Source organism: Lathamus discolor, chromosome Z (assembly GCF_037157495.1).
Source record: "Lathamus discolor isolate bLatDis1 chromosome Z, bLatDis1.hap1, whole genome shotgun sequence".
NCBI classification, from domain to species: Eukaryota; Metazoa; Chordata; class Aves; order Psittaciformes; family Psittacidae; genus Lathamus; species Lathamus discolor.
In genome coordinates, this window is record NC_088909.1 from 88,650,960 (window position 1) to 88,671,451 (window position 20,492).

At 35.4% G+C, this 20,492-nt stretch overlaps 1 protein-coding gene across 3 annotated transcripts in view; it reads left to right on the top strand.

Annotated features, from left to right (window-relative positions):
• Positions 1-20,492, top strand: part of ADAMTS6 (ADAM metallopeptidase with thrombospondin type 1 motif 6) — a 153,156-nt gene that overhangs the window by 34,146 nt on the left and 98,518 nt on the right. For all 3 annotated transcript variants that reach the window (XM_065662875.1, XM_065662876.1, XM_065662877.1), the window contains one exon: positions 18,254-18,297. In XM_065662875.1, the coding sequence (XP_065518947.1) occupies positions 18,254-18,297 (44 nt within the window). The remainder of the gene's footprint in view (positions 1-18,253; positions 18,298-20,492) is intronic.

Sequence of the window (20,492 nt, forward strand, 5' to 3'; positions counted from 1 at the left end):
CCTACCAAAATAGCTCTTCCCCTTTGTTCTCAGACCAGCTCCACCAGCCTCCAGTAGACCCGGCCCTCCAGATTGAGTCCCCATATAGCAGTTTTGTTTCAATAAATTAGATGTTTCTTTCTAATGGTTCTGACCATTAGAAAAAATCCAAAACAAAATCTAAGAACAGTTAGCTTTTAGATATAGGACATATTATATGGTGGGGCTTCATTGGCTGTAAAATTCTCATCTTCCTCCACTTCATCCAAAAGACCATTCTGCCATCAGAATAGCACCTAATTTTATCTTCCATTGTCTGTGACCTTTGTACTTCTTTTGAAGTGGTTCTACTTAGTGAGTTATCAGGAAGAGGATTTACCGTGGCTGCAGTTCTGCATTTTGATCTATAAGTCAAGCTCTCATGCCTATGCCAAATGCCTTAAATATTAACTTGGCTATGCACAATTATATATATTAAAAAAACTAACCCTGCATGAGTATATCATATTGAAGAATTTAGGCCATACAGAGGGCAGAGTAGTTTCTTATTGTTGCTTACGGGTGATAACAACTCAATTTAATGTATGAGGGGGAGAGGAAGGAACAAGAGGCCTTTGTGTGTGTATGCATGTGTAAGTGGGGAACAACACCCAAACCTCTTTTACTATCCCCACTTCAAAGTAAGCAAGCAAACAGACAAACAAACCAACCTCAGTGGATTCCTCAGCTTGAAACACCACAGTGTCACTGTAGAACTTTTGTGCCTGCCTGGGATTTATTTTGCAGTGTCATGATGTTTTTGTTTTTTTTTAAAGGCATTTCTTCTGACTCTGGTTGCTGTTTTTCCTGCCTTGCTGATGTTGTGATTTTGGTTTAAGTAATATAACTTTGTGAAATTAGGAAGGAAAATAAGAATGTTAATTGTATTTTCTTTAAGCCTGCAAAATTATTTTTCCTCCTTCAGTGATCTAACTTTGAGGTGGTAAAGGTCACCATTGCTGATATATTTATGTTGCAAATCATGTGTGCCATAAGCTATTCCATTATCCCTGCTCCCCTGTTGCATGTTAAAGATTCTGTACAGGTTTTGAATCACTTGTTCCCCAAGTGTCTGGTGCAGCTGTATGAAAGTATTTTCTGTAAGGTGGTCTAGAGCAATGTTTTGTGCGACTGGTAATACAGATGTGTTTTAGTATCCTATTTCTAAAATCACTAAGCCTATGGAAATAGAATGATCCATTGTTAAACAGACTGATAGCAGTGTAAAATAAATGTGTACTTTAGAAACTTTTATTTTTTAAATTCTAAGACAAAAGGTACATAATAAGTACTACTTGAATTAATTCCAAAGATATCTCTTACTTTACTTATATATCAAGCTAGCAATGCTGACGGTTCATCTAGGCCCTTTGGCTGAGAGTTTAATTCCTGTGTTACTCTAGTGTTGTGGAAGACTTGGCAGTGGGGACTTGTGCTCCACTGTTAAGGATTTTTCTCATTCGAAATACTTTCCATCCACATGGAGTATTTCATTAAGGAAATCCAGCCTTTGTGTTTCTAGACCATTGTCTTCACGTTTGGAAATGCTGGTGTCCCTTGATTGGATGTAGTTAGAAAGTGTGCAGTCTGTAAAGTTGGTTGAGAAGCTCAGAGGAAAAACACTTTCATACTTAGAAAGACAATGTACAGTCAGTCCTCACAGTGTGAACCTTCTTCATACATGTACATTGTATTTTGTATTTTATACACAGTACTATATTTATGGCAAGCATATGGTAGAATTGATCTCTGAGTATTTTTAGATAATAGGTTCAGATGAGCTGTATCCCTAATAATATCTGTAATAATTCTTTTAGAATTACTGTGTCAGTGTGTAGTTTCTTCTTACTCACAGCAAAATACTTTCTTTCTGGAATTAGTGTTTCTAGTGTAACAAATACTGTGATTTTTGTAGATGAAGTACTTGTAACATGCCAGATTAAAAACTGGATACAAGCTAAGGAAAAGAGTATAATGAAAAAAGCACACTGTTTTGTGTCTGATACCACAATACTAAAGATACTTGCCATATGTGAGGTGGCAGTTTAATGTAATTGGAGGAAAAAGGGATTATAAAGTCATAACAGAGCAAAGGCCATTACTGTTTTGTGCAGTGAAGGCTAGTCCAGCTCTGCAAAATCAGGAGGAAAATGGGATTGAAACCTTGACATCAGTAGAAATATTTATAAAAACTATAGTTTACAGATGCTGTGTTTGTGGTTTTTTTTTCTCAGCTGTTAAGCATGTATACATGTATACTTTGTGGAGGGGAAAATGCTTCTTAAACCACTCGTCTGGGGTATGTTCACTTTCAATTTTCTGTTGAATATTGTACTAATATAGTATTCTAAAATATGTAAGGTTTTTTTCAGTTCTGTTTCTTGGCGCAGAGTGGTTCTAGTTTCATACGGATTTCTATGCTGTTAACATAGAAAGCTCCAGGTCATCTTGACCCAAGTCTCTTTGAACATTTCAAAGTCTGCCTTTTCCTGATTTAATTATTATCGAGTAGGAGTGCTTGATCTGCTGTAACCAGCTCACCTAGAGTAGTATAATTTGAAAGTGACAGGCCTAGGTAATTATTCTTGCCTGTGCGTGTTTACGTAACATATCGATACCTAAAGGGCTCCCATTAAAGATGTCTTGCCCTAGGTGTATCGGTATTGTATGACTAAGGCCTCCCCATTCATGAACACGGGCTCCCTCCTTTCTCCTTAATTACCGCAGGTTGAGATGGACCATTTCCTTCTTTCACTAGGCCAAACCTCCCTTCTTCTAGTCTGCTGCCTATTTTGTTACAACCTTCTTCACTTACTTGGTGTAAAGAGTTTCACTTGCGTATGACTAAACTCATTAAAAACAAACTGCTTCACTGCTACTTGCCTTTATAGCTGGAAGGTGTGAAGTAGCAGCAGTTTAGTAAAAAATTACCAAAAGTATAATGGCCTGCTAAGGAAGGCCTTGCCTTAATCTTCAGAGCCAATTCTACCATGCTTGCTGTGGCAACTTTGTTGAAAATATTTCCATGCTTGACGTCTTTAGAACAGGTATCAGTGTTCACAGTGAGCGCCGGGTGATTGTGTGAGATTGATTGAATGAATGCATCCCTGGATGCTATCGCTATTGCTCTGGATCCCAGGAACAGTCTCCAGCAACTTAGTGCTGTGCTGAAGTCCTCTATAATAAAGGTGGTGTGTACTGACAGCATTACAAAACAGAAGCAAAATGACTGCTGGTATCTACTGGGCATCATCCTGATGCACTATGTTTTCCCACTCTTCTTTCTGCTTCTTCAGTATGTATACCCTGGGTTTTGAAGATGAGAGAAAATGGTGTGGGTCAGTATGAGTGTGTGTGTTTGGAGCGAGGTGGAAATCATTACATGTCAGTGCAGATCAGGAAGAGGGAGAATGGTTGTCTGTCAATAATTGTTTTGGTTGTATGATTTTTATGAAAAGGTGCATTTGGACAATATATCTTGGAGAACGTAATCTGTCAGTAAATAATTTCATTTGTACAATCAACCAAAATTCCTTATTCTTTTCTGGCTGTCATTTTGCCTTTAAAGCTGCTGCAGGATGTACTGTTCTTAGGGATTATTTCAGTTTATATGCTGAAACCAAGCCTGAAAGACCCTAGTTTTTCAATAGTACAAACTCCCTTAATGCTACATGAGACATAATTTTATAGTTGCTCTCAAAATCTTGATGGTCTTCTACTCCACACATCTATTTTTCCCAAACAGTTAACAAGTAATTTCCTGTTACATGTGGTGAGGTCAAATCCAAGACTGCCTGCTCATGATTGCTATATATTTGCAAGTAGAGCTTTGTGGAGCAAACTTTAGAAACAAGGTCAGAGGTGTCTGAAGTTTCGCTTTCCGCAGATGAAGCTTTGGAAACAAAGCTGATTTTCTTTTTTCTTTTTTTTACCCACCTTTGTTTTTTTTTTTTTAATACCTATAATAAATCTGCTCTTGATTATACTTCAGTAAACTCTCATCTGTATGTATTTGAATGTGTTTTGTCACAAAGACAGTAAAACACAAGTATGGCTGAGTTATTTGGTTGAAAAATGTAATGAGCATGCTAAGGGACTCGAAAGGAAACACTGTGCAAGTACTGTAACAGTCTTTGCACAGCCTTTAGGTTCTGTGGGGGTTCCAGTAAGGCAGTTTCCTATTGTTTTACTACGCTATGTTTGTAGTAAATACATGAAAATTTCTTGCTGAGCTTTTAATAATAAGGTATCCTTATACCATGCTGTTTTGTAAAATTTTTCAATGTTTCCACCTCCACTGAACTTGAAAAAGCCCCTTAGGGCTAACTTTTTTGAAGACTACTTCTGCTTTTTAAGTTTCCAGTGTGGAAAGTTTTTTTGTTTTAAGAGTTCTTATTCTGAGAAAAACTACTGGCAAATAAATAAGATTGAGATTCTGTCAAATACGTAGTAGTTAACATTGTCATATCTGACAGAAGATTTTGGCAGAGGTACTGATATCAAAGCTCCATATCCAGCTGATTTATCAGATCTTCCAGTTACTGTAATGTGAGTTCTTTGTGGAAGGCAAACTGTCTACAAGGACATGAAAGCTATTTCTTAATGTCTAGAAGCTTGCAGAATCTAAATTATGAATGAGTTTGTAGTGTGGGGGGGTTTTTGTTGTTTTTTTTTTTTTTTCCCTTTATATTGCTTGTTAACTGCTGAGTATTGGGTGGAAATAAAAGTTTATTTTTTGTGTAATATAGCAGCTTAGGGCACTTAGTGACAAAATCCCATTTTCTGTATATACTCTTAAATATTTCAGAATAGGAACCATAGTATTAGTTCGCTCCTTGTATATATTGCCTTTACAAACATCATGGAGATGTTCTTTATTTAGAATAAATTTTCTTCTATGGTAGGGTATCAACAGGTATTTTTTTGAAGAGGAGGTAATTTCTCAGGGTAAATTTAAAGCAAAATTTAACCTGTGCCTTTTGGAAAGGTTCTGGCAATGCAGGTTATGCTCCATTTCTAATAATTTTTACTGACTAGATTTCAGCTGTATGTTGTACACTGTGCACATGTGTAAAGGCCACAGCAGGAGCTGGTTCACAGACATCCAGAACTAATAACTTGTGTTTTGCAATTTAAATTAAAGGATTTGGAATCTGTAGATAAAAAAGGTTTTGCTGTACTTGGCAAAGAGTGAGACACAGAACACAATGATCACGTTCTTTGACAACTGTAATGCTTCTTGAAGTAGTTATTTTTTCTGCAAAAGTATGCTTTCATATGTTGCAGGTTGATTATCAGTAAGTTTGTTATTCCAAAGGTCAAATATATTAAGAATATCTTCTGTAATTTATTCTTCATATTATTCAGTATTTTGTGCTCCAACATAGTTAAACCCATATGCTAGAATCTTTTAAAAAGAAAAAAAAGAAAAAGGTAAGCCTACTTTTCTGAATATAATTTGATGTGTGATTTTCATCATCATCATGTTTCTGTGTTCAGCTGTAAGGGATTTTAAAGAGACAGAATATTCAGAAAGTGATATCTTCCCTTTGGACGCTAACACTCTTAAATTACTTATAAATAGAGGCATCAGAAGCCTTTCAAAGTATTTTAGGCGTTAAGTATTAATTTGGCTAAACCAGTAGCTCACTTATATAGAAACAGAACCACTATCATATAAATTGAGGTGACATTTCAAAATTAAAAAAAATCTAATTTTTTTACTTGTTGAAATATAAAAAAATCAAAATTTATCAAATTTTGTTAAAAAATATCTAAAATAAGAAATTCTTGTTAGGAGCAGAAAACTCTTTAAATATCACTTAAAACTTCCTTTTCTGTTTCATGACAAATATGTGATTTGTTGGTGTTATTATAATAAAGTTATTGACTCAGTAGATGGCACTCTTCCCTCTGAGTCACTAAGGTGCCTAGGTCATCTGTATTCAAGGTTTCCTTTTTTAAATACAGTATAGACTTGATCCCAACTAATTCTGCTCATTAAAACAAGAATATCAGTTGTCATATTCTGACAAAATTTCTGTTTAATTATTACATTCTTGCTTGTCTTAATCTTCATTAGTGTTGCTGCTAGATAACTTCCTTTTTTTTTTTTTCTCTGAACTGCTGTGTGTGCTAGTGTTAAAATAGTTTTAGCACACCCCCATACATAGATTCCTCCAACCCCTACTTCCCAACTTGAGCTTAGGAGAGCCTGGTTATCAAATCTTTCCTCCCATAACTATGTCTTATGACTTCAGTAGAGTTTTTTTCACACTAAAATAAAAATTCCCAGTGTAAAACATCAATTACTTACCTTTCAGTATAATTTTATGTGAGGTGTATAGTTATGCCGATACTCTGCACTCATAGTATCAAAACAGGATCTCCTGCCATGACTTCTTATCTGCTGTTTTGGAATCTGCCCATTTTGCCTCTGATGGATCTCTTACCATTTTGTGATACAGATTTAAAGTGGTGTTATTGGACACATCCTAAATAGTATTTTCTTTTTTGTTTCAGAAGACAGAAAAAACAGGAAAGTCCATCTTAGGCGTTTTACAGTGTTTAGTGAGAGCATCCTCAACCAGGAAAGAATGGTAGTTTATGCTGAACAGGCATAATGATCTTTGATACCCAAGTCTTCTACCAGTTTTGGAGGGGTGTTAAGAAAACCTTTGCTCTGGCATTAAAGGTACTGAAACTGGTCTGTGTTTAAATGGGGAGACTTTTTTCCCGTGTAAAAACAAGTTCTGATTTGTTCTTATGAATAATTGATTCATTAAGAATAGTTAAAAATGTAGAAACCAAAATGCATTGTTTCAAATCAAATACTTCTTTGATTTTTTTCCTCCCCTTTTTTAATTCTGAAAAAAAAAAGCAAGAAGTGATTTGCAAAAAATTGAGATAAATTCTGATGTGTTGTCACTTTTAATTAGTTCCAGAACTTTGGCAGTAAGGTTTTCTGTTTCACAATGAGGTGGAATTTTGGTAGTCTGGAACCTTGCTAGTTACTCAAAAATGATGATACTTAAGAGCTCCTTAGTAATGGCTTTAGATTCTGTATAAGACTAACTGGAGTGTCAGATAGTGGCGTTAGTGGAGGAAAAATACTTGGATCGTGTAACTAAAGTATTTTTTCATGTGTTTAATTGTTTAGATTTTTTCCAAAGTTGAGGTAGTTCTTAAATGACCTACAGTTGCTATGTTTTGGTGTTTTAAGAAATGTTGACCTAACTGATTTTTGTGGAAAGACTACATGAAGTGACACTGATACCAGGGACATGTGAGAGACTGTGTAATAGTTTAGACGTATGAGCAACTTACAACAAAGTTCCAGCAAAATACAAGAAGTTAGCTTAGTTATATTTTGTCACACACTAAGCTCACTCAGTTAATCTTTCATTATCAATAAGCTCAGAGTTATGATATTGAAGGAAAAAATTCTTTGATGTTAGAACTAGAAGGATAGAAAGTTCCAAAAATTAATTTTTTCTTTCCCATATGGCCACTTACAAATGTAATTTAAAATTAGCTCTGTACTGAATTGCTTAAGGGGTGATTCATGGACTATCTGGTGCTGCTGCTGGAGTAAAGTCTCTGTTTTAGGTATTTGTAATACTATGTTAGGGCATCAGGGTTTTATTATTAAATCTAATATTATCATTATTTTAGTTATTTATGAACATTTTGTTCGAGTTGTGTTCTGAAAACCGCGGAACTTGGTGTTTCATAGACCTGATTGCATTCAGCTTCCAGATGAGCATGATTGTTTTCCAGAACTCTTTAGATGGTTCTTTGGATAGCAATGAAGTTGCGTTTGGATGGCCTTCACACTGCCTTAGCCAGACCCATGGCAAATCTCTCACTTATTATTCTCGGCAGCTTGAGAAAGGGAGTGCTAAAGTGATTGGATAAATAGGGAGGAAGAGGTACAAGCAGTTTCTTTGCTTGCACATTAATTTAGCTGTAATGAAAGGTATTTGCTTACATTGTAATTTTAGGACAGTTAGTTCTGCTTAAAATTTGCAAGGTCATAAGTAGTGCTGACAAATATTCATTGTTGAGATTCTTTCGGAAGACATGTCTATCCTATGAGCTCTTTCAGCCACCTGCCAAAGTGGAGTGGAATACACTATGCAATTCTGAACAGGATGTTTGGAAACACTAAAGAAAAATTGTACTCCAGACACTAGCAAAATGAAGGAATTCTTTAGATGTGCAAAATGCAATCTGTTAAGCCATGGAAGTGTTTATATGTCTTTGATCAAGACTGGTTTTGAAACTACTTTTGTACATTCTTTTAAGTAGCTTTAGAACTTAAATGCATTTATTCATCTATATTTTTTAATTTTTAATAATATTTCCTATTTTTTGCTTTAGGCAATTAGAAGTTCTTAAAAGAAAAAGTAGGAATTTTGAGTAAAATATTTACATTCATGAATGACTTGTATTTCTTGAGTAAAGCCACACTTGACGTTAATAGCCACACTAAATAATTAAGACTTAATAAATTAAGAACAAGGCTATTTTGTGCACCAGAAATTACAGTTAATATGTTGAGGAAAAAAAACCAAACAAGCTGGTATTTTCTGCGTGTTATCCAACCTCTTTCCAAGCATCCTTAATTTGTTAAGCTTCTATGTTGATCCTTATTTCTGTATAATTTGGATAGAAGTGTTTCAGTTCACTAAATCAAAGTGATAAGAGAATTTTGTCATTTTAAAACAGTGAAATTCTCCATATTTTTCAGCCACTATGGAGGTAAAAACTTCATTGGATATTAACTTTTCTTGTTTGCAGACTTTATGCTACTTACTTGTATCTGTGTATAATGGGTTAACTACATTAATTGAAAAAAAAATTCTGAGTTGGAAAAGGTAAAGCATTTTTATTTTTTTTCAGCTTGAACTTCTTGGATTTCTTAGTGTTTTATGCAGTTGTGTTTGCAGAAGAGTATCTTACAGGACAATGTCAGGTGCTTAAAACTAACCGTCGATTTACTGGGGGACTGTGGTTCAAGGGATTTCATATATAGCTGTTAGTAAGATGTAGTATTGTTCCAACTCAAAGTGGAATGGGAGGGAGACTGACTTCCCCCTCCTCCCCATTTTCTATGTTGGTAAAACATTTAAACTACAGTGACAATGGCTGTAAAGAAACTTCCATTTTGAGTATGTAATTGGCTTTCATTTTCAATGAATATTCTGAAGACTTGTAATTTTTACTGTTCTATAATTATTAAATAAACATTTCAAGGATTTTGAGATAACTATTTCAATTCTGTGGGATTCAGATTGGAAGGGACTTCTGAAGGTGTTTGGTCCAGTGTCCTCTAAGCAGGGTGAGCTATGAGATCAGTTATTCTTTTAATGACATCTGTAGAGGAAACTAAACTAGTTTCGGAGATACAACTATAAGTGTTTGTACAAAGAAAAAAAAAGAGGTTTGTGTGTAAATGCTTAGTGGGCTTAATAAAAGTACTGAAGAAGTATTTATTTTCCCACTTAAAGATAGGTTAGCTTAGGAAGACTAGTTTGCAAAATTAAGACTTGAATAGTGTACGAAAGGTTAAAATTAAAGAACTGGTGAGGAATTCCTTTTGACAACTGGTAGTTTGAATATGGAAGCTTGGTCTGAAGAATTCATACACAGGGAAAGGAATCTGCCAGGTGCATCCCATTACAAGATGGATCACTGTTGCTGCAGCCCATTTTCTTTCTTAGCTAGTAAGGAGCCTTTTGTCATTCCTTATTGGTAGAAGTACTAAAATACATTGCACCTGCTTCACTCTTACATTCTTTAAGGTATGGGAAACTTAAGTATGTATGCATACAGTCTTCATAGATGCTGTAGACTAATCACAACTTGTATGCATTAAGAGTAACGTGCTTTGTGAAGAGCCACTGTTGTAAAGTTAGCTACTGTTCTCATGGTACTCAGCCATTCATTTACAAGTTAGTTGCTGTTGTCATTGAAATGATTTGTAAAAAATAAGCTAGACAGAAAATGAGAAGTTGCAGATATATGTTGCAGATATGCAACACAGACTTCTTCTGTCTTGACTAGAAGAAGTATTTCTTCCTGCTGTGTATAGTTTGGAGAAGATGAATCAAAGATTTACGTGAAGTTCTGGACTGGACGCATGGATTCAACTTTTTGATACAGAAAGATTTCAGAGATCAGTCTCAGGTGCATAATTTCCATTTATCAGCACATTAAAAAAAACACCCCAAACAACACCCTCTCCCTTCCACCCCTGCCAAAAAAAAAACCCAACCCGAATTAAATTCCTTTTGGTCTTAACATGACTTTTGGGTACCCTTTGGGAAGATGCTTTCTCACAAACTTTGACAAGTTCTCATTCCTGTTATTCTTACTGTAGACCTGTTCTTTGTTCATTTCTTTTAAACTTACCTTTGTTAAAACAGTCATTACTTCTGCTACTATTCTGTCATGGTGCATTTCTCTTCCTCTTAGTTCACAGGCAGTCTTCAAAATTTGTTAGCTGTAGAACTCAGCAGCAGCCTATTTGGTGGTATTTACACGTGCAATCTGGAGAACTGTCACAGATGTCAAGCACTTGATAGACTTTTTATTCTTTAAGTACTGGAAATCAAATTAGTTGCTGTCATTTCTTGATGAGGAAGAATCCTTTATTGTTTTACAGAAACAAACACTAAACTTGTGCATTAGATTGTTTTGATTTTGCCATTAGAACAAAAATTTCTTTTGATACTAGTCAGAGTTAAGAAATATCTGAATGGAGTCATTGTCTTTCTTTCTGTCCTTAAGAAGTCAGCAAATAGATTTTATTCCATTCACTGAAGCTTTTAATTACTGCACTAAGCTACTGAAATTTAGCTCTCTGTGTAAACACAACTCTGTGATTACCCAAATTCTTTGTGATTGTTTATTTGGGCCCAGGAACAGGGCTTATTGTTCTCATCATGTTCATGAAAAACAAGTCATAATAATATATGCTTAAGAGTTTCAATCCTTTCAGAGAAATTCTGTAAAAATATCAACCAGAAGTTAAGGGGGGGAGGGCGGGGCGGGGAGGAAGGAATCATTGGTGGCCTTTCCTCCTTTGATTCTATTATTTGATAATATTATGATTTTACAGAGAAGATTTGGGCTACATGTAAAATATACATTGTTAATCCAGAAAATTAAGTATTAACAATTGTTTGGGAAAGAATAAAGAACCTCATTATGCTGTTGAGTAATCTGGGCATGATATGCCTATGTCTTGAATAGTTCATGTCATTCTGGCCGCCTAATCTCAAAAAGTTTTAGGAAGATTTGAAAAGAGAAGAATGATAAAAAAATACAGAAATTTCTTTGCAAGGAATGACTGAAGTTCAGGATTCTTTGGAGGAATCAAATTTTGGAAAAGCAGAATCTGAGAGATGATTCTAGTGATCTACGAAGTTACAGGTTATATGAAGTGCATAAACAAGGAGAACTATTCATTGTGTCTTTCAGTACAAGAACTAGAGGCTGACCAGTTAACCTAGCAGAAGAAAGGCTTAAAACAAGAAGGGAGGCAACCCTTTGTGCAAGAGTTAGCTGATGTTAAAACTCCTTGGCAAGTCCCTTTATGGAAGCTGGGTGCATGCATAGGTTGAAAGGTTGCCTAGGAAAGTTTACAGAAGAAAAATCCATTGAGAGTTACTACATATCCAGAAGCACATGTGTCTCAAAAAATTGGAGCTGAAAATAGTTGAAGATGGGGGAGTATTGGGGTAGATGGCATTTTATGCTTGCCCTGGTGTTATTCTTTCTGGGACATTCTTGAAGACCATCATGTAGGCAGGATATGGGGATAGTGGAATCTTTGGTCTGGCCCATGTTGCAATTCTTGTATTATTTTTGTAGCAGGTGTGGTCTGTATACCTGGTACCCTAACGAACTGCTGCTCAAGTACTAAGCTTGTACTCACACAATACAGTGTAAGGGCAGATATAGTGGACATTCTGTGTATAAAGACATGTCATCTTCAGAGGAACTTGTAAGCTAATCATTTACAATATTCAGAAAGTTAGAAAAGGAGGGTAGGCAAAAACTTATAAAATCTTCAATATGTTATTGCTATAATTTATCTCATTTATTTCTGTACAACAGAACTAAAATTTGGTTAGTAATCATAGCTGCTAGCTGTGTTTCCCTCCTGCCAAAGGTCTAGACCAGTGGCTTCCTATAAATGATTTAGCATAATATTTTCTGCTCTGTGGCAGGATGCCCCCAACCATGCCTGTGTAATTAGTTTTGCTACTCTTCCTTTTTCCAAGACATTGTTGCAGTAGCAAGCTCTAAAAGGCATAGCCCTGCAAGCTGCTTGAGCTGCTCTGAGTTGATGTGCTTTGAACAAAAGCTTTATGTGTTAGTTGCCAGACTTTTCCCAAATGCACTGATAGAAAAATTGCTAGCCGTGTACTTGGAGTAGATATGCAGAAATAGCTGTTCTGTTCTCTAGGCCAGTTTTAGCTAATCACATCCATGTAACTCTGTCTAAATTTTGGCTCAGTACTGACAATGCAGTAAAACTGTGGAATCCCTTGTGAGGAGCGAATACTACAAGTATTACCCTACATTCTGGTGATAGTGAAAATGCTGAACCTCAGTTGTTTCTGGTAAGGAAGTCACAATTGCCCCAGATAGGTAGCTCTACATTTCTGGGGCACTAGAATAAAAATCTTTACAATGGATCAGGAATAGTCCCATGGAAAGAAAATCAGATGCGCCACACAAAAGTTTAGAAACACTTCTTGTAGTTCTGCTAGATTTAAACCCTGGGTATTTTTTTTTGATGGGTTCACAATCTCCAGCTTGCAAACTTTGTGCCTGTCATAACTAATTTTCAAATTTATACAGTTGAAATCTAAATATGGTTTATCCAGAAACTGTTTTTTTAAACGATTCTGTTGAAAAATGCATGGTTTAAGAGTCTCACTATTGAAGGGGACCTAAAGCCTGGCATAAAATAGAATTAACATGTTCTGGAGAAGAAGTATGGATTCACTTAATTTTGGGTTATAACTGCTAGAAGTTCTGGAGCTCCTTCTGTATGATGGCTTATGCGATCTGCACTGTTGTCAGTAAAGTGATTGCAAAGTACTGAACACTGTCAAACCTCTTTGGCTCGGATGCTGATGTTAAATGCAGAAGCACAGAACTTGATGCAGGATATAAAACGGAAAGAAACAAGATGGATCTTTGGGTAGCAACCCTAGGCTAAGCCTATTGGTGCTGCTATGACTGCCATCAGGATATTCCTCAAAATTATGTTTATAGCAGGATTAGCCTATTTGATAGTTGACAGCAGCTGGACTTGTCAATTGATCTCTGGTAATCTTAATGCTGTAGAGAGGGAACCCTGCTGGAACCTGTGTTCACTGCAGATCACAAAATAAAATACAAGGAGAAGGGACGAATGAGATAGAGCTGCAAGCCTGTACGTGCTGGATGCAGAAAAGAAAAAAGGAAGAAAAAAGGTCTAATGGTGGAGAAATCAAGGCAGAACAGAGAGTGATATTGCTAGTCCAAGGCCTGCAAGTGCCTGGCTGTTTTGTCAGTGCTGGATTTGCTTATAAAGCTGTCTCCAGAGTAGTTCTAGAGTCTACTTGGGCAACTAAAATAGTCTAATGAGTTTGTACAATGTTAATTTGATATCACGATATTGTGATTGAGCTGATAATTTCTTACTTTGTATAGTAATGTATGATCTATGGGAAGGTTCTGATTAGAAGAATGTAGGGAAGGGAAGTATTTTGTCTTTTCCAGAGTTTCAGATGATGTTACCGATATGTCAGCAGACAGCAAGGAATTACCTGTATGTTTATGCTGATTTTAATCCACTGAATAGTACTTTCATACGAGCAAGATTGCTTTATGATAACTGTAATACCTGAATCAGTCAGCAGTATTGATGCTGTTTGAGTTGTGTTTGTTTTTTTTTGTCGGGAGGGAGATGTTTGGGTTTTGGTTTGGTGTTTTTCTTGGTGTTTTTTTGTTTGTTTTTTTTTTTTTTTTTAACACTAGCAGAGTACTGACTAGTGTTTTTAAGTTTCTATAAGTGTCTGGCTGACTACTTAACTAGGTTGTGATCTGTTTGTAGCACTTGTTATTCTGTACTTACTTTATTGTCTTCTCGTTGCTGTAGCTGGTAAGGCCATATTTCTGTGTGAGGATCATGGCTAACACTGGAAAAGGAAGCTCTTAGTGTGGATGGCTGTAGAATAAACCCTGAAAAGCACCAAACATGTATATCGATACAGTTAGGGTTAGAAAGCAGAACATGACAAAAAAACCTGAATGTATTATTTCCTCAAAATAATAAGAATTTAAAGTTACTCCTGATTTTTGATGACTTTTTACCAGTGATTTGAAATGGTGTATCATGGCCTAGGGTATAGCTCAAGCTGTGAACCATCTCTGGGTCTTCATCTTGTCTTTAGAAATATTTTTGTATACAAACTCGCCTATGAAGTGTTCCATTTTCATGTGATTAGTATCTTTTACAATACCTCTGCTATATGCTTGCAAGACACATCAGTGGTGTTGAAGAGAAACCTCTCTGTTGATACTTTTTTTTTATTAATAAGTAAAAATTCATTTAGACACTTGAGGAGTGGAATTTACATTGAGGGAATCTTTTATTAAATCATAATCGCAAAATCAGCTTTTTATATCTGTCCTAATTGCACCGGTAATACTGCTGATCATAGTAAAATTACAACTGCTATTCCAGTGTTAACATTGCCAAAATTGGTGAAGACAAATGGCAGCATTAAAAAATCTGTTTCAGAATGGAGTTTATTTTCACTTTTATGACTACATTTGCAGTTTAGAAAAAGTAGTATGGAGATGTTTTATCTACAGTGCATTTATTAAAAATATATCTTTTCATATAAATCAGGAGGATTAGAACTTAGAGCACTACAGTTTTTCTAGCTGAAACTCGGAATTTTGTTTTATCCACCCAAGCTAAATATCAGAAGAAAGTCCAGTAGAGCCAGACTTTGGTTATCTATGTTAGTTTTAAAGACATGGAAAACTAATAATAGAAAAAAGTTATTTCTGTTGAGTGATGTGTAGCATGTATATTATTCTTTTGCTTCCTTGGTTTGAATAAGTCTTTTTGGTTTGTGTTTTTTGAGGAAGAAACTAAATAAGGCATGTACTTTATTGTAAGGCAGAATGCTGTTGGGGTATACCACTTTCTGTAAGGCTAAAGATATACTGCAGTAAAGCTTTTAGAAAGACATCAACAAGTATTGTGTTACAAAGAGTATTGCTGTTTGCAACCTGTGCAAATCTAATCAATTAGCAGATTGTCTTAAGAATGGTGAACTGTTAAAGAATTGTGTTACAAAGCTTTTTATAAAAACCAGAAAAAGTTTGCATTGGCAATTTGTGTTGGCATTTATGACTTACTTTTCCACCCAGTTCTCTAGCATTAGTGGCATTGTCTGCACTTGCAAAATAACCTCCTTTTACTCATAGCCAAGTATATGCATGCAAAAGAATAGGATGAAACTATCATCTACTAACTGTTCTGGTTTTTTTTAATTTTTTTTTTATTTTCCATAACTTAAAAATAGGAGTTGGAATTGTCAGATAGCTTGAGGTTTTTGATCCCTTTAAGGGAAGTCTGAGGTTTCAGTTTAATCCAGCAGTACTTTAGTTTATAGTTCTAGGTGTTGCAACTAAGTTAACTTATATTCATTTATTTATTTATTTACTTAAGTTGTTTTGTTTTGTGTTTTTCTGTTTTGTTTGTTTTGGGATTTTTATCTAGTCTCTTAACATTTATTCAAATATAAGATACATGGTGGGGTATGTAGGTAAATTGTGTTGTGTATCATGAAGAATAGAAAATAAAAAAGATCAAATTCTAATTGATCTGTTGTGTTTATTGTTGAGCAAGGGTGTAAGTAATGAACAGGCCTTATTTGAATAGCTTATTGTTGAAACCTACAACAATAAAAAGCAAGTGTCAAAAAGTATAATTTGGTTTACAGCAAATGAAAAATAAAACCTTCATTTCAGAGATAATATATTTGAAAATGTTCCCTAAAAATGAACTCTTAATAATTTGTAGTAGTTAGCTGTATTTCCTCATAAGCAGGATAGAGCCAGTTCTTTAGGCTTTATTTTGTTTTCTGACAACCTTTTAAAGCAGGTCACCTGTCAAATCCTGTAGTACTTTCTACATATAAAGAGCTTTATGTCTGTCTAGTCATACCTTTCTGTTGGTTTTGTCTAGCCTGAATTTTCTTATATTCATGTACATTTTACATTTATATTCCAGCCATCTTTGTAGGCTTTTTCTCAGTAGTTTCCCGTGATTATATCTTTGTTTCTTAAACTTTTTTTCATTAACTGAAGCTGAGAGGTGACTTCAAGTTCATAAGGGTAAGCATGCTGAGGACATAAGGGCAACTTTTTAGCCCTGCTTAAATCGATGACAGCATTTTACTTGAGTTTAGTGGAACTGGCTTTCTTCTTAAAGATCCATTTTGTGTAAGGATCTATGCCTTTAATTGTTTTCTTCCCATTCCCACTGGATATTGAAAAACATTAGAAAACCAGTACTTCCTGTGTACTGCACAGACTTCGTGTTCAATTCTAAACTACATTTTAAAGAATTGGAGCTATTTTCTCACTAAATAAGCCTGAGCCTTGTCTGCTTTTTTTGGGGGGGGGGGGGGATAATTTTGCATGAACTTCAATAGGTTTAGGTTCATACTTTGTCCTAAATGCAGAAATAAGTTTGCTTCCTGAAATATGTCAAAGGCGGGAACTAGTCAGTAAAGATCCTTCTGCCTGTCTGTATCTGTTTATGGCATGCAAAACCTACTAGTTTGATTACCTCCCTTCTCCAAACAGCAAATGGGAAATCGAGAGCTTTAGGATGGCAGAGTTTGATCCACCTTGATGAGATCAGTGCATATGAGCATTCAAGTTCAAAACTGGAGCTGAATCCCACAAACTGCTCCACACTCAAAACCTTTAAAAATCACAGGAATTCCATGTGGTCACAGTGGTCTACATGTATAGAGAGAGTTTGCTGGGTTTGTTCCAGATTTTAAGCTTTGATTTTTTGTCCATGGATTTGGCTTACAGACAGACCTTAACTCTTTTAGCACTGAAAGATATATGTCTTGTGATCAGACTCCGATGTGATAACAATCCCTAGATTATTTTTGACAGAATTGTCTGGTGGCCTGAAATTAGTAACTATTTGGTTAAAGTATAAAGATAGTATCTTTTCATCTTTGTTTCCACTCACCATTCAGAAGAATGGAAATATTCTGAAAAGAATAGAAATTATTCTGAAATATAGAGCAAGGAAATTAGTATAAATCTTTGAAAATGAAAGTTGCTGTAAGAATGTTGTCGTATCACTAGCCCTATCACAAGATTGTATATTCAAAATATGAAGATGTAATTAGTGAATTGACTGCTCCATGACCACTGCTGTTAGTATTAGCTGTGCTGCAGAAAACATTTTAATTCCATTTTCAGTTTCAGATACTTGTTAACTACACACAAACTCATTGAGCTTCTGTATTTGAAGGGTTGTATCTAAAATTATGAAAATTGTCCTTTGAAGACAGTATTTATCTTTTGGCAAAAGCTTTTTTTTTTCCATTTTAGATTGCTATAGTATACTCTTTAAGACTCAAATAATCATTACAAAATCATGAGAAGGAAAATATAATGGCATTCCCTAACATGATTTTTTTTAAATCTAATTGTTGGCGTGACACTTCAGAGTTATAGTTTTTAACTAGAATCAAAGTTTAAGCGCCAGGACTTATAATTAATATTGTTTAGTTGATAAGTCTGAGACTGTAAGAGGATTCCAGTTATGTTCACACAGTAAAAGTTAAGTGTTTTCAATCAGTAGCAGTCTATACAGATGCTGCTGTGACTTCATAATAGCATGGTAGACTGCGTTATGCAGCTGGTGATTACAAAGATCCACTTTAACCATTTTTTTCTTACTGGCAGGTGTCCCACTGGCCTGAGGCCAGCGGCTGTGAGTATACTGCAACTTGCGGTTTACACCAGAGTGTAGAAAATGCCGACACCAGCTGCCTGCACATAATTAAGCTGATTGCGGTCTGACAACTTGAACTATGATACAGATATGTGATAAGTATACAAAATATCTTAAAAATTTGATTCTCTGACATATTTTATCTACTTTTTTTTTCCTTAACAGATATGATATCTGCACTTATAAAAACAAGCCTTGTGGAACGCTGGGTAAGATTATAAAGAGAAATTTCAGCTTCTATTTGCTGTTTCCTTGCTTTTTACTCAGCAATTGATTTATTGACTGATCAGATATTTTAAAATTCATGCTTTCAAAATTTTGCAAATGTATAAATATGGACAATGATAGGTAACCTAGGTGGGTCTTGGCTTTGATATATTGCTGGAACTTTAAGTGAACTGCTGCTTCGTATTTCTTCTGTGGCAGCTGTAGTTCTGGTAAAACATAGCAAATGACTCCAACTTACTTCTTATAGAAGAGAACTTGCTGTTTATTTCCATTTGACCTTTCTCTATGATCTAGTTAAAAATACAGGTAAAAGCTTCAGAAAATTCAAACGCCAAACAAATAGTGAAAAAAAAGCCTTACAAAAGAAGCAGGCTTAGAGGTTTACGCTATTGCTCTATTGTACACAAGGAGTACATCTTCAGATTGTTTCTTTCACAGACTTAAAATACCATGATGTATAAATTACAGTGATATAAATTACAGTAACATTGAAACTCCTTAAAACAATACTTTGACAATAGAGAATCACATAGCAACCTTAGCTGCAGGACGGAGAGCTGTCGTTCTCTCCATACCTTAATTTGTCACCAGAAGTTATTTACTATACTATGGTTACTACCTTTGATAGTGCTTTGATATGTGGAAGAAACATTATTCAAAGAATAATGTAACATTCATATGCATTTTTTTCAATTCACATCCTTGCATAAGGCTCTTTCTCAGAAGTAGAGACAGAATACTAATTTGACTAGTTCAGATTATTAATACTTTTCTCAGTCAGAGCTCATAACTTGCTTTGTCTTTCCATGTATTATTAGTGCATGCTTTGATAGCCTTAACTCATGTTAATTTTTCCACAACTCCTGCTCAAGTCAGCACGACGCTTCTGGCACAGGCATGTAGTTTACATAGAGAAAGGTACTAGAATTTTGCCTGCTGTAAATATAAACAATATCCACAGCATGTTTTAGTAAAAGACAGATGATACTGATGAATTTCTAAATGATTTCATTTAACATCTGTGTGGAGGAGACAAAGCTGAAGAGACTGTCCATATTAATGTCATAGAATTGTCTTTGCAAGTGTTAAAGGAGTAAAATTTGGAAGAGCCTACATTCACGCATGAACTATTGGATATTTTTGTGTGATATTTTTAACGCAGATCATTAGTGTACTAGTTCTTACTGTATCAGACTTTGGCGTAAAGGCAAATTCTGCTTCACTTGAATCCAGCACAGCAGAGAACTGACTTTGGCAAATGTTCTGTTAAACAAAAAGCTTGATTTTTATTTTATTTCAAAATAAAAATCACGTGTGTTGTGAGTTCCAACTCAGTGTTACAGAACCCTTGGCAACATCACCATGATATTTTTTTTGCTTATAGGCATTGAGTTGGGGAAGAGACAAGGCTCTGTGGCCCTCTTTTGCTTGGCATTTAATATGTTTAAGTCCCACTGATCTCTAGTAACTGAAGTTAAGTATCTATTTAAGGAGTCTATGAAAAGATGTCTCAGAGAGGTTTGATACTATTCCAGTTTCTAAACCAGAGAATCTTTCATGGAACTCTTTAGAAAAGATAGATGTTTTTGCAGCACATCTGTGCCTCCAGTGAAGGACAACTTCTCTTTTAAAGTCACAGATTGGGTTCTTGACTTGATATCTGTCACTTTCTGCAAGCATAGTATGGAATTATGTTAATCTGGTCCTGTTAGTTACTGAAGCAAGTGCTCCATTGTATGATCTGAAGGTGGAGATGACTTCATCGCTCAGAAGTGGTGGGCTTTCCAGGGGAACATGGCAGTTGGCATGTTAGTATTACCATGGTGTTTCCAGAATGTCCTACCCAATTACAGTAGCATAGGTGAACTGCTATTATTGCATTTTCTGCAGGTTGTATACTGCAAAAAATACACAGATTTTTCTCTATGGGTAGTCTTCTTTTCTTCTGATAGAAAAGGGTAGCTGGGGTAGCTAGGGTAGCTGCACTCAGGGGGTGTGTCTACATTGATGTTTTGGGGTTTTTATAGCACTAGTATGCTGTTTTGATGCAACGCCTACATTGTCATCCTTTGCCCATGTCACTTTTGTTATCAGTGTAGTTTTAGTGTGTGCAAACTAGTTTTGTTATGGAGAAAACTAAGTCAGAATGCATATTTCCCAAATGCGCTATATATAC